At 42.6% G+C, this 14,348-nt stretch overlaps 1 protein-coding gene across 1 annotated transcript; it reads left to right on the forward strand.

Moving 5' to 3' along the window:
* The first annotated feature begins 5,846 nt into the window (after window positions 1–5,846).
* On the forward strand, window positions 5,847–13,521 carry LOC112260059 (transcription factor p65). The gene is made up of 11 exons (XM_024434861.2): window positions 5,847–5,993; window positions 7,648–7,683; window positions 8,029–8,165; window positions 8,854–8,999; window positions 9,454–9,545; window positions 10,017–10,148; window positions 11,316–11,420; window positions 11,810–12,025; window positions 12,149–12,226; window positions 12,316–12,393; window positions 12,594–13,521. The coding sequence occupies exons 1-11, from the start codon at window positions 5,987–5,989 to the stop codon at window positions 13,406–13,408; spliced, it is 1,842 nt and encodes a 613-aa protein (XP_024290629.1). The 5' UTR covers window positions 5,847–5,986; the 3' UTR covers window positions 13,409–13,521.
* Window positions 13,522–14,348: the final 827 nt, after the last annotated feature.

Raw genomic sequence — 14,348 nt, forward strand, 5'->3', positions numbered from 1 at the left:
GAAGGAGGAGACGGTACAGGTCCATCAAAGCTGGGACCTGGAGTCTGATAAACAGCTTCAATCTCCAGGCAATCAGACTGTCAAACAGTCATCACCAGCTAACCTCCGGCCTGTCCTGAACTTTAGACACTGTCACTAGCCATTTACCACTTGGTACTCTACCCTGCACCTTTGAGACTGCATTCGGGAAGTATTCAGACCCCTTCCCTTTTCCCACATTTTGTTACATTACAGCCTTATTCTAAAATTGATTAAATAAAAAATTGTACTCATCAATCTACCCACCATACCTCATAATGAAAAACAGAAATACCTTATTTACATAAGTATTCAGACCTTTTGCTATGAGACTCAAAATTGAGTTCAGGCGCATCCTGTTTCCATTGATCATCCTTGAGATGTTTCTACAACTTAATTGGAGTCCACCTGTGGAAAATTCAATTGATTGGACATGATTTGAAAAGACCCACACCTGTTTATATACGGTCCTACAGTTGACAGTGCCAGTCAGAGCAAACACCAAGCCATGAGGTCAAAGGAATTGTCTGTAGAGCCCCGAGACAAGATTGTGTTGAGGCACAGATCTGGGTTAGGGTACCAAAAGGTCCCCAAGAACACAGTGGCCTTCATCATTCTTAAATGAAAGAAGTTTAGAGCTGGCCGCCCACCCAAACAGAGCAATCGGGGGAGAAGGGCCTTGGTCAGGGAGGTGACCAAGAACCCGATGGTCAATCTGAAAGACCTCCAGAGATCCTCTGTGGAGGTGAAACTTTCAGAAGGACAACTATCTCTGCAGCACTCCACCAATCAGGCCTTTATGGTACAGTGGCCAAACAGAAGCCACTCCTCAGTAAAAGGCACATGACAGCCCACTTATAGTTTGCCAAAAGGCACCTAAAGGACTCTCAGATCATGATAAACAAGATTCTCTAGTCTGATGAAACCAAGATTGAACTCTCTAGCCTGAATGCCAAGCGTCACGTCTGGAGGAAACCTGCCACCATCCCTACGGTGAAACATGGTGGTGGCAGCATCATGCTGTGGGGATGTTTTTCAGTGGCAGGGACTGGAAGACTAGTCAGGATTGAGGGAAAGATAAACGGAGCAAAGTACAGAGATCCTTGATGAAAACCTGCTCTAAAGCGCTCAGAACCTCAGACTGGGGCGAAGGTTCACCTTCCAACAGGACAACGACCCTAAACACACAGCCAAGACAACGCAGGATTGGCTTCGGGACAAGTCTCTAAATGTCCTTGCCAGAGGACATTCAGAGCCAGAGCCCGGACTTGAACCAGATAGAACATCTCTGGGGGGAAGAAAACGATGTAATACATTTTAGAATAAGGCTAAGTAACAAAATGTGGAAAAATGAAAGGGGTCTGAATAGTTTATAAATGCACTGTACATAAAGACTCATTGAACACTGGTCACTTGAATAATGTTTCCATATGCATATACTGCATTTTAGTTGTGGCTCATCCTATGTAACTACTGCTGTACACACTTTTTCTATTCACACATGCTACTGTCCATATTGTCTATACACACCATTCACATACATACAGTGGCTTGCGAAAGTATTCACCCCCTTGACATTTTTCCTATTTTGTTGTTTTACAACCTGGAATTAAAATGTATTTTTTGGGGGGTGAGTTGTATTATTTACACAACATGCTTACCACATTGAAGATGCTAAATATTTTTTATTGTGAAACAAACAAGAAATAAGACAAAAAAACGGAAAACCTGAGCATGCATAACTATTCACCCCCCCCCAAAGCCAATACTTTATAGAGCCGCCTTTTGCAGTAATTACAGCTGCAAGTCTCTTGGGGTATGTCTCTATAAGCTTGGCATATCGAGCCACTGAGATTTTCGCTCATTCTTCAAGGCAAAACTGCTGCAACTCCTTCAAGTTGGATGGGTTCCGCTGCAGTACAGCAATCTTCAAGTCATACCACAGATTCTCAATTGGATTGAGGTCTGGGCTTTGACTAGGCCATTCCGAAACATTTAAATGTTTCCCCTTAAACCACTCAAGTGTTGCTTTAGCAGTATGCTTAGTGTCATTGTCCTGCTGGAAGATAAACCTCTGTCCCAGTCTCAAATCTCTGGAAGACTGAAACAGGTTTCCCTTAAGAATTTCCCTGATTTTAGTGCCATCCATCATTCCTTCAAATCTGACCAGTTTCCCAGTTCCTGCAGATGAAAAACATTTTTATTTTTCCCCCCACATTTATTTAACCAGGTAGGCCAGTTGAGAACAAGTTCTCATTTACAACTGCGACCTGGCCAAGATAAAGCAAAGCAGTGCGACAAAAAACAACAACACAGAGTTACACATGGAATAAACAAACGTACAGTCAATAACACTATAGAAAAAAATATATACTGTGTGTGCAAATGGAGTAATGAGGTAAGGCAATAAATAGGCCATAGTAGCAAAGTAATTACAATTTAGCAAATTAACACGAGTGATATATGTGCAGATGATGATGTGCAAGTAGAAATACTGGTGTGCAAAAGAGCAAAAAAGTAAATAAAAACAATATGGGGATGAGGTAGGTAGTTGGATGGGCTATTGACAGATGGGCTATTTACAGATGGGCTATGTACAGCTGCAGCGATCAGTAAGCTGCTCAGATAGCTGATGCTTAAAGTTAGTGAGGGAGATATGTCTCCAACTTCAGCAATTTTTGCAATTCGTTCCACATGCCTTTTGGCGAACACCAAACGGGTTTGCTTATTTTTTTTCTTATTTCTGGCCACTCTTCTGTAAAGCCCAGCTCTGTGGAGTGTACGGCTTAGTGGTCCTATGGACAGATACTCCAATCTCCGCTGTGGAGCTTTGCAGCTCCTTCAGGGTTATCTTTGGTCTCTTTGTTGCCTCTGTGATTAATACCCTCCTTGCCTGGTCAGTGGGTTTTGGTGTGCGGCCCTCTCTTGGCAGGTTTGTTGTGGTGCCATATTCTTTCCATTTTTTATTATGGATTTAATGGTGCTCCGTGGGATGTTCAAAGTTTCTGATATTTTATTATAACCCAACCCTGATCTGTACTTCTCCACAACTTTGTCCCTGACCTGTTTGGAGAGCTCCTGCATGGTGACATTTGGTGGCGCCCCTTGCTCAGTATTGTTACAGACTCTGGGGCCTTTCAGAACAGGTGTATACATACTGAGATCATGTGACAGATCATGTGACTCTTAGATTGCACACAGGTGGACTTTATTTAGCTAATTGTGTGACTTCTGAAGGTAATTGGTTGAACCAGATCTTATTTAGGGGCTTCATAGCGAAGGGGGTGAATACATATGCACACACCACTTTTCTGTTTTTTTTGTTTTTAGAATTTTTTTAAACAAGTACTTTTTTTCATTTCACTTCACCAATTTGGACTATTTTGTGTATGTCCATTACATGAAATCCAAATAAATATCCATTTAAGTTACAGGTTGTAATGCAACAAAATAGGATTTTTTTTAGTTACACTGTATATACACACTGCGTATTTATTAATACAGGGCCCACTGGATTCATGACATAGCTTACTCCTATATATCTACTGCTGTACATATCCATTCTCAGTAGACCTATATCTTCTGTAAATAGATTCGGAGCATATACAGTACCAGTCCAAAGCTTGGGCACACCTACTCTTTCAAGGGTTTTTCATTATTTTTACTACTTTCTATATTGAGAATAATAGTGAAGACATCCAAACTATGAAATAACACATATGGATTCATAGAGTAACCAAAAAAGGTGTTAAACAAATCTAAATATATTTGAGATTCTTGAGTTCCCACATATGCTATTTGAGTTCCCACATATGCTGAGCAGTTGATGGCTGCTTTTCCTTCATTCTCCACTCCAACTCATCCCAAACCATCTCAATTGGGTTGAGGTTGTTTGATTGTGGAGGCCAGGTCATCTGATGCAGCACTCCATCACTCTCCTTCTTGGTCAAATACCCTTACACAGACTGGAGTTGTGTTGGGTCATTGTCCTGTTTAAAAACAAATGATATTCCCACTAAGCACAAATCAGATGGGATGGCGTATTGCTACAGAATGCTGTCGAAGTCATGCTGGTTAAGTGTGCCTTGAATTCTAAATAAATCACAGACAGTGTCACCAGCAAAGCACCCCCACACCATCACACCTCCTCCTCCATGCTTTACGGTGGAAACCACACATGTGGAGATCATCCGTTCACCTACTCTGTGTCTCACAAAGACACGGCGGTTAGAACCAAAAATCTCAAATTTGGACTCATCAGACCAAAGGACAGATTTCCTCCAGTCTAATGTTCAGCGCTCGTGTTTGTTTGCCCAAGCAAGTCTCTTCTTCTCTTCTTATTGATGTCCATGAAGGCCTGATTCACGCAGTCTCCTCTGAACAGTTGATGTTGAGATGTGTCTGTTACTTGAACTCTGTGAAGCATTAATTTGGGCTGCAATTTCTGAGGTGCAGTTAACTCTATTGAACTTATCATCTGCAGCAGAGGTAACTCAGTCTTTCCTGTGGCGGTCCTCATGAGAGCCAGTATAATCATAGCGCTTCATGGTTTTTGAGACTGCACTTGAAGAAACTTTGAAAGTTCTTGATATTTTCCGCATTGACTGACCTTCATGTCTTAAAGTAATGATGGACTGTCGTTTCTTTTTGCTTATTTGAGCTGTTCTTGCCATAATATGGACTTGGTATTTTACCAAATAGGGCTATCTTCTGTATACCACCCCTACCTTGTCACAACACAACTGATTGGCTCAAACACATTAAGAAGGAAAGAAATTCCACAAATGAACTTTTAACAAGGCACACCTGTTAACTATTTATATTTTTGACAACTTTTACTTCACTACATCTCTAAAGAAAAGAATGTTATTTTTACTCCATACATTTTCCCTGACACCCAAAAGTACTTGTTACATTTTAAATGCTTAGCAGGACAGAACATGGTCCAATACATACACTTATCATTAGAACATCCCTGGTCACCCCTGCTGACTCTGATCTGGAGGAATCACTAAACACAAATGCTTTGTTTATAAATGATGTCTGAGTGTTGGAGTGTGCCTCTGGCTGTCCATACATTAAAAAATAAAAAAATTGTGCCGTCTGGTTTGCTTAATATAAGGATTTTTTTTTAAATATTTGTACTTTTACTTTCGATACTTAAGTATATTTTAGCAATTCTATTTACTTTTGATATTTAAGTATATTTAAAATCAAATACTTTTAGACTTTTACTCAAGCAGTATTTTACTGAGTGACTTTCACATTTTATATTAAGGTATCTTTACCTTTCCTCAAGTATGACAATTGGGTACTTTTCGGTTAATTGGATTCATTCAAGATTTCATGTTTAATAAAAAAAAACAGAATATGATTATTTGTGTAGGCTACTTGTTTGCCATTGTACTATATAGTTTTAAAGCAGCAATAAGCAGTAAAACAAATGAAAGCGTTTCCCTTCCTCTGTTACGGTAGAAAGCTGGGGGGATGGGGCTGAAGAAATTAGAGCATTTTCAAATTCATAGACAGAGCGATGGATATAACTTGACCATCCATGATGTCAACGTTTTGTTTATCCATGTTTTGTGGCTATAGTGTTTAAGTTGACTGTGTTTACAAGGAAAACAAGTTTATATTTGGGGTTACGATGGGGTTTGGAGAGTTGAACTAAGCTCATGAGGCAATTTCTAAGTTATATTTTCAAGAATCGATGGGTACATATAATGAATTAGAAATCCAAAAATGGATGTAGCAACTACAGATTGCCCCTTTAACATAGGCCCACGTCATTTGGGTATTTCCGCAATATTTGAGGGGGAGGTGGTAAGTTGCATTGGAGTCTCGAAGTTGGGGGTGGCGAGAGGGAGGCGAAAGAACAAGCTGTCAAGAGAAGGTGACACGGTGTTTAAGGGACAAACAACCTATAGGGAAAAGGCTATTCGATTAATCAGGGTGGCCGACGTTGGAAATGGATGGTAAGTTTGTTTACAAACTGATCCGCAAGGTAAATGCATGTTGGAGTGTCGTGGGAAACTTAGCAATTTGTTTTGCGCACAAGGGTGAAGCCCGCATACTATTGGTGTTGTACTACGTCAGGAAGAGTCAATACAAAATAATGGAGATAATTGGCGCTGACTTGCCAGCACTGTACTAGGAAGTAGATAGGCCTACGTCTATTAGGCTATAGCTCTAGAATTGCACATCATATCTAGTAGAACTATGTTCATTATGGATGCTTTAAAAATGTTTATTATCCAAACATTAGAGTAGAACGGCAGTCAAGCGCCTATGTGATTCGCCAAGATTTTTGACTTTAGCCGCAAGGTAATATTTAACTCGTAGGCCTATGAAAATATATACAATTTTGACACTTGATTGATCAGGGGACGCCGTTGTACCCGAGATTACGTCGTAAAATAAATGATGAACGTATGCTAGGTGTGGGTAAACGTTTGCAATGTAACGTTATGAAATGATCCTATGTCATCAATGTTGTGTGCTTATACATATATAGGTTAATAGCTTGTTAATAAAGCCACGCAACAATATGACATTACGAAAAGTTACGTTGTAGACTTGAAGGTCGACAATCAACAAACATGGAAGGCATCCCTTTCTCTTAGAGTGGCCATTTCAAAGAAAAGTCATCACGAAACAGTGGTGGGTGGGGCTATGAACAAGCGCCACAAATCAAGTTTCCAGTCTGTCCTGGTTCATAGAAAAAGACTGTCCTGGTTCATAGAAAAAGACTGTCCTGGTTCATAGAAAAAGACTGTCCTGGTTCATAGAAAAAGACTGTCCTGGTTCATAGAAAAAGACTGTCCTAGTTCATAGGAAAAGACTGTCCTGGTTCATAGGAAAAGACTGTCCTGGTTCATAGGAAAAGACTGTCCTGGTTCATAGGAAAAGACTGTCCTGGTTCATAGGAAAAGACTGTCCTGGTTCATAGGAAAAGACTGTCCTGGTTCATAGGAAAAGACTGTCCTGGTTCATAGGAAAAGACTGTCCTGGTACATAGAAAAAGACTGTCCTGGTTCATATTAAAAGACTGTCCTGGTTCATAGAAAAAGTATTTTTCTATGAACCAGGACAGTCTTTTTCTATGAACCAGGACAGTCTTTTAATAAGAACCAGGACAGTCTTTTTCTATGAACCAGGACAGTCTTTTTCCATGAACCAGGGCAGTGCCTTTAGTGAAGATGTGTTAAATTGGACTCCGACTGCTCACAGACACAATAGGAGCAATGTAATCTGAGACCTTTTATTGTCCCTGTCTAAATACGTTTCTTTATTCATTCGCCGTACACTTTCAGGGCAATCCTGGCAGGTCAAACATTATGAGTGATCATGCCTTGTCTGCTATTGTGTTTAAGATCAACCTCCAGTGTTTTCAATGCAAACCTATTGACTTCTACTGTTAGTTAACACCCTTCTGCATATGGAGGAGATTAATCTCTATCGCAGATCTGTGCTGAACTGTTGTGATCTTCAATGGCACCAGTCCTTGTGGGCCTTTACTTACCAGAGAGTAGTTGAGGGAAATTATAGGTTGTGGATTTTGATTGATCATCCTTTCTTACTGATTTCTTTCTTATAGTAAATGTTTGTCAATTCCTCCCATCTCCTTAGGAATTTATGGATGGGAACAGCCCCCTTTGAACCAAGGTAATGAGATTTCTATCACTGTGTAACTGTTTCCTGTTCATGTTGATGGGTGACAATCAGTGAGTCAACTTTTTGGCTTCTCCCTCATGAATGTATTGACTTGGATCTTCAGCTTTGCTTTAAAACACATACAAACATGATGAATCACAGCTGTTGCGAAAGCTCAACACTGCTTTAGGTACATTATATTGTGATAGTTTAGAGGTGCACTAGGACCTTCATTACATTGGGCTCCCCCCTCTCTATCTATAGATATATATATCTATCTCTCTCTCTCTCCATATATATATATATATATATATATATATATTATATCATATATCATATCTGTCTCTATGTGTGCAGGTAATCCCTTCATTGAGATAATTGAACAGCCCAAGCAGAGGGGCATGAGGTTCAGGTACAAGTGTGAGGGGCGCTCTGCGGGAAGCACCCCGGGAGAGAAGAGCAATGACACCACCAAGACACACCCCGCCATTAAGGTGAGGGTGCCCTTTAATCACACGGATAATCAACCTGTCATTTTCGAATGATTCCATGCCATTGTTTACTCTGTAGCTTAATGAATTCATTCCGAGACCTTAAAGAGATACTTCGGAATTTTGGCAATGAGCCCCTTTATCTACTTCACCAGTTCAGATGAACTCGTGGGTACCATTTGTATGTCTCTGTATCCAGTATGAAGGAAGTTAGAGGTTGATTTCTCAAGCCAATGCTAACTAGTGTTAGTGCAATGACGAAGTCTATCGGTAGTGGATACCCATAGACTTCCAGGCATTGCGCTAGCGCTAGGTAGCAATTGTGCTAGCACTAGCTAGCAACTTCCTTCAAACTGTACGCAGAGACATAAAAATGCTATCCACAAGTTCATCTGAATCTAGGAAGTAGATGAAGGGCATCATTGCCAAAATCTCGATGTATTCCTTTAAGAATTGTAGTTAAGTCACCATATATTCTGAGATCGTCGATGGCTCAACTATTAATCAAAGTAAGATTTGTTATACAAGCGAGCCGTTTTGTCTCGTTATAACCATGGTATAGCAGTCTAATCAGTACTACATTATGCTTTACGACACTTGATTTATAGAGATTTGAAGGTGATAAGGAAGTGGTGGAGATTCTAAGGTGAGTGATGATACTCATCCTGCTAACCTGGCTGGTCCCATGCAGGTGCACAACTACAATGGCCCCCTGCGTGTCCGCGTCTCCTTGGTGACCAAGAACCCACCTCACAAGCCCCACCCCCACGAACTGGTGGGGAAAGACTGCAAACATGGTTACTATGAGGCAGACCTGCAGGAGAGACGAGTACACAGGTTAGACGGAGGGTCCCTGTGTGTGTGTTCGGGGCTTGAGGGTGGGTGTGAGGGCAGGTCTGTGAAAATGACTAGACAGGTGTGGATATGTGTGTACGTGTGTGTGTGTGTGTGTGTGTGTGTGTGGTGTGTGTGTGTGTGTGTGTGTGTGTGTGTGTGTGTGTGGGCAGATTTGTTAGTGGGTGGGGGTGTGATGAAATACAAAGAAACAAATGTTTGTTTTGTGCAGAGTGTACCTGCCAACATCTTGATAGAGGACATATACTTGGATGACAAAAGGGTACCAGTTAATGATTTATATAACCATTCAGGATAAGTTGTTTCACATAGTCTTGATTTGTAAATGCCAGAAGCAGAGGATGGTTGAACAAGCACCCTCTTGTGTGTCGATATCTACAGTATCTCACTTTCAGACACGTTCACTCTGACTCCTTGTTTTACTGTCTGCTCTCAGTTTTCAGAACCTGGGCATTCAGTGTGTGAAGAAAAAGGATGTGGCCGAGGCAGTTTCCTGTAGGCTGCAGACCCAAAACAACCCCTTCAACAGTGAGTGTACACACACACACACACACACACACACACATTTGTTTTACTATCCTTGTGGGGACCGAACAATTGATTCCCTTTCAAAATTATATTTTCCTTAACTCCTGACCCCTACGCTTAAAATAGCCTTTTTCCTTGTGGGGACTGGCGAAATGTCCCCACTTGTCCGAATTGTCCTTATTTTACTGTCCTTGTGAGTACTTCTGGTCCCCATAAGGATAGGTAAACCAAAAACACACACACCGTACGTGACAATCCACTGTCATAACATTATACCAGTTATATAATTCACTCCTCCAATCTAATTTTCATGTTTGTTTACCTTGGTTAATTCCAATAATAACATGTGAGTAGGAATGTATTTTCCTCTGTTGACTGTGACTTACTGGCTATCTGATACCGACTGTATCCTATCCTATCTCTGATGCCACACCAATTTGCTTTGTGTCTGATGTGCTGTTTTGTCTGCAGTTCCTGAGGCGAACATGTGGGAGGAGTTTGACCTAAATGCAGTGAGGCTGTGTTTCCAGGCCTCGATCACTCTGCCTACCGGGGAACTCTGCCCTCTGGAGCCCGTGGTGTCCCAGCCCATCTACGACAACAGTGAGTCTGCTACACACACCAAACACTCACCAAGTACACACTGACTCCCTCGTCTGTCACTGTTCTGTCCTGGGTGTTCCTGTTTTATTGTGTACATACAAGCAGTAACCCAGAGGGAGCAAAATCACACAAAAAGAGGAGAAAAAAACGAAATAATAAATACAAGAATCACGGTAAACGCAAAACAAATTGCGTACATATATATTCACATTTGGGCTGTCAAACATTTCAAATAAGTGAGTTAATGGCATGAGTAAATTGCGATGGATCACAGTTTTTGAATTTGCTCAAATTTGGCGCTAAATACGTTTTTTTTTCTTTTCGATTTGATCATCAGTGCATTAAATAGCAGGCAAACGATGCGTTGATTGTAAGTGTCAGAAACACAGAAGGATCTACATCAGAACGTTTGAACATTTTCCCCATTAACAACACAGAAGTCACTGGAACATTCAGCTATTGATGCTCCCAATGTTTTAAGTCGGCCTGCTCCCTCTCATCAATGCCCTTGTTGTTTAACACTTGCGCACACACTTTTCTTTCCTTACACACACCTTTTAAGTACTGTTAAAGCTTCAGGCATTCTAAATGGGTGTGACTATAGGGAAAAAAAGACCTGGGTTTATGGATACAAAGAGCTTTTAAACTTGTCTGACAATGTTATGAAAACACTAACCATCTAGTGTTCAGGTAACTTTACACACATAGGCCTACGTGCTCTTCCCTTCCTCCCACACCCTCTCTCACTTACTCCCACTCTCACACACATCCTCTCTGACACACACACACACACACACACACAATCATACACACCCCACAATTTTGGCAGGTGATCTTACTAATATACAAATGTTGTTGTACATTAAAACCCAAAGCCTGCACAGTACAACGTTCGGTTCAAACCAGCTTTTGAGAGTGTCCCCCCCCTTCTTCACAGCTGTTGAAACTGCTCCAATTACATTTCTTGAAAAGAAATGTGGACATTTGGGTTATAACCACAGAGCATGAGAGCGGGACATAATTTTCCTAAGAACTCAACAACATATTTCCAAAGAACTTCCAACAGTTAAACAGTGCCAAAACATATGTTTCACATTTGACTCAGTGTCAGTTTCACTCATTTATGAAGCCCCTTCACACTTCATCTCTATCGTTTCTGTCTCACAGGAGCACCCAACACAGCAGAACTGAAGATCTGTCGAGTGAACAGAAACTCTGGAAGCTGCATAGGGGGGGATGAGATCTTCTTACTTTGTGACAAAGTGCAAAAAGGTTTCTGTCACACGCACACGCTTCTATTTTTGTTGGCATTAATGAGTTGAGCCTTTTAGTTTCTTTAACCTTGTGCCAACGGCTTTGTTCATGTATGCCTTTTTTGTGGTTGTAGTTCCTCTTTGCCAGACACAGATTTGAAAGTATTGTGTATATAAGCCCACTGGTAACCACTTTTTTAATTGGTCAAACTTAACCTAGTTCATTGGTTCTATATCCTTCCTGTATGACATAAAAAGGGGGCCAATGAAAGAATGTTGTTACAGAATGTTACCAAGTCAGTTAGACTGGCTGGGGGAATTGATTCTAAGCCAGTCTCTCACATCTCACTGTCCCACCCCTCCTCCTTCCCATCCCCTCTCCCACCCCATTCTTTCTCCCCTCCACAGAGGACATCGAGGTGCGGTTCTTCCAGGGCTCGTGGGAGGGGAAGGGCACCTTCTCCCAGGCGGACGTACACAGGCAGGTGGCCATTGTGTTCTGCACCCCGCCCTACTGCGACACCAACCTGACCGAGCCAATCCGAGTGAAGATGCAGCTCCGCAGGCCCTCGGATCGTGAGGTCAGCGAGCCAATGGACTTCCAGTTCCTGCCCTCAGACCCAGGTCACTTCCCTTTCCGTTGCGATGGCGATCCACTTTGTTTTCTATGGCATAACTCCTGTGGCCTGTGTGGTTGTCATGCAAAACATTTTACCCAGGCTAACTCTAGAATCTTTCACTGTACAGATGAATACAGACTGATGGAGAAGAGAAAACGGACAGAGGGAATGTTACAGAATCTGAAGCTGGGGTCCCTGATGTCGGGTAAGTGTCTAAAATGATCCATGTCGCTGAACTAGACAGCTGTGTCCTCTGATGGTTTTAGTGTGTGATGGTGTATGTTTGAATTCCAGGGACCATGCCAGCAGAGACAAGGCCGTTCAACATTGCCAGGAGAACAGTCACCGCCAAGCCAGCAGCTAGCCAGCCTGGTAAACCATACTATTTATTTAGCTGTTTATTATTAATGGGTGCGTTAATACGGTAAAGGGTGTTGTTCAAATGTAACATTCTATATGTTATTAAAAGTTAACATAGGGTCCCTTAACAGTAGTATCTATGTTTATTTGTACATTTGGCAGTATACAGAATTGGGTAAGGGACAGTGGCATTGACTGTGTTTCTCTTGCAGTGATGAACCCAGTGGTGCCCCCTAGTGCCTTCTCTGTGAAGCCCCAGCCCTACTACAACGGCCCCCAGCCAGGCAAGTTGTTTCAAACCCAGCCCAAAGCAGAAGCCTCCTCCACCGCAGCCGAGACCTGGAAGTTCCTCAACAGCCTGACTCTGGACTCCCAGCCCAAAGCCACCCCCGTGGCCAGCTTCACCACCAACCCCCAGGCCTCTGCAGCGACAGCCGCCTCCTCCCAGGCCTTTCCCACCGTAAACCTGTTGGACTTCAACGGATTCGCTTTCCACAACTTTGCTTGTCCCCAGGAGCCGGTGAGTGCAGCCCCTACACCAGAGCCCACCTCTACCTTCGGGGTCCAAGGGTCCCAGTTCAAGGTGGATGAGGAGCTACCCGAATTCCCCAGCTTTTCTGAGGCACAAGCGCCAGGGACTCTAGATAGTATAAACATTGAAGAATTCCAGGCTATGCTGGGCCAGAGTTGTCTGGCTGAAGAAGGGCCAAAGAGCAGTGAGGCGTCAGCCCCTCAGGCACCCTGCCACTTACCCTCCACCAACACTGTGGCCAACAACGCGGCCCAGAACCAAGCAGACCCAGCCAACCACCACACCGGCTGTGGCGGCAGCACCTGGATGAACTACCCCAACAGCATTGTCAGCCTGCTCCAGAACGAGGGCATGATGGACAGTTCCCCCGGCAATGCCAGCCAGCCGGCCGCCCTTGACGACCTGGACGTCTTAAGCTCCATGGACGAAGACCGTCTCATGTCCATCCTGAACAGTGGCAACCAATACAGTTTTGTGCCCGGACATCAGACCTAAGAGACAACCGTGTGATTTGACTGACATGTTTACTGACATAATCCCCCTGGTAGACTACTTTTATCTGTGCCCTTGAGACCCTGGGCCCGGTTGCATGAAACAACTTAAGTTAATTTCCCCCTTGTATTTTCCTGTAACTTTAAGTCAGTTGCACAAGATGTGTGAATTTTCCCCGTTTTAAATTAAGTACAAAAGTTAAGGGTGTCCACGAGGTCCCTTAACTGCCTCATTATGTATGGTTGTCAATGGAAACCGCATGTATAGAGGTGAATGTTGACTTTCATCTGCTCTGGTTACAAAAGGAAAACGTCAACCAGCTAGCTACTTAGCTAAACAATGGAAGGTGCACGATCCATGGCTACAAAGCTAGCTGGCTAGTTAGCTACAGCTACAGTGGGGCAAAAAAGTATTTAGTCAGCCACCAATTGTGCAAGTTCTCCCACTTAAAAAGATGAGAGGCCTGTATTTTCGTCATAGGTACACTTCAACTATGACAGACAAAATGAGAAAGAAAAATCCAGAAAATCATATTGTAGGATGTTTAATGAATTTATTGGGCAAATTATGGTGGAAAATAAGTATTTGGTCAATAACAAAAGTTTATCTCGATACTTTGTTATATACCCTTTGTTGGCAATGAGAGGTCAAACGTTTTCTGTAAGTCTTCACAAGGTTTTCACACACTGTTGCTGGTATTTTGGCTCATTTCTCCATGCAGATCTCCTCTAGAGCAGTGATGTTTTGGGGTTGTTGCTGGGCAACACTGACTTTCAACTCCCTCCAAAGATTTTCTATGGGGTTGAGATCTGGAGACTGGCCAGGCCACTCCAGGACCTTGAAATGCTTCTTACGAAGCCACTCCTTTGTTGCCGGGGCGGTGTGTTTGGGATCATTGTCATGCTGAAAGACCCAGCCACGTTTCATCTTCAATGCCCTTGCT

This window comes from Oncorhynchus tshawytscha, linkage group LG10 (assembly GCF_018296145.1).
Source record: "Oncorhynchus tshawytscha isolate Ot180627B linkage group LG10, Otsh_v2.0, whole genome shotgun sequence".
In the NCBI taxonomy this organism is placed as follows: Eukaryota; Metazoa; Chordata; class Actinopteri; order Salmoniformes; family Salmonidae; genus Oncorhynchus; species Oncorhynchus tshawytscha.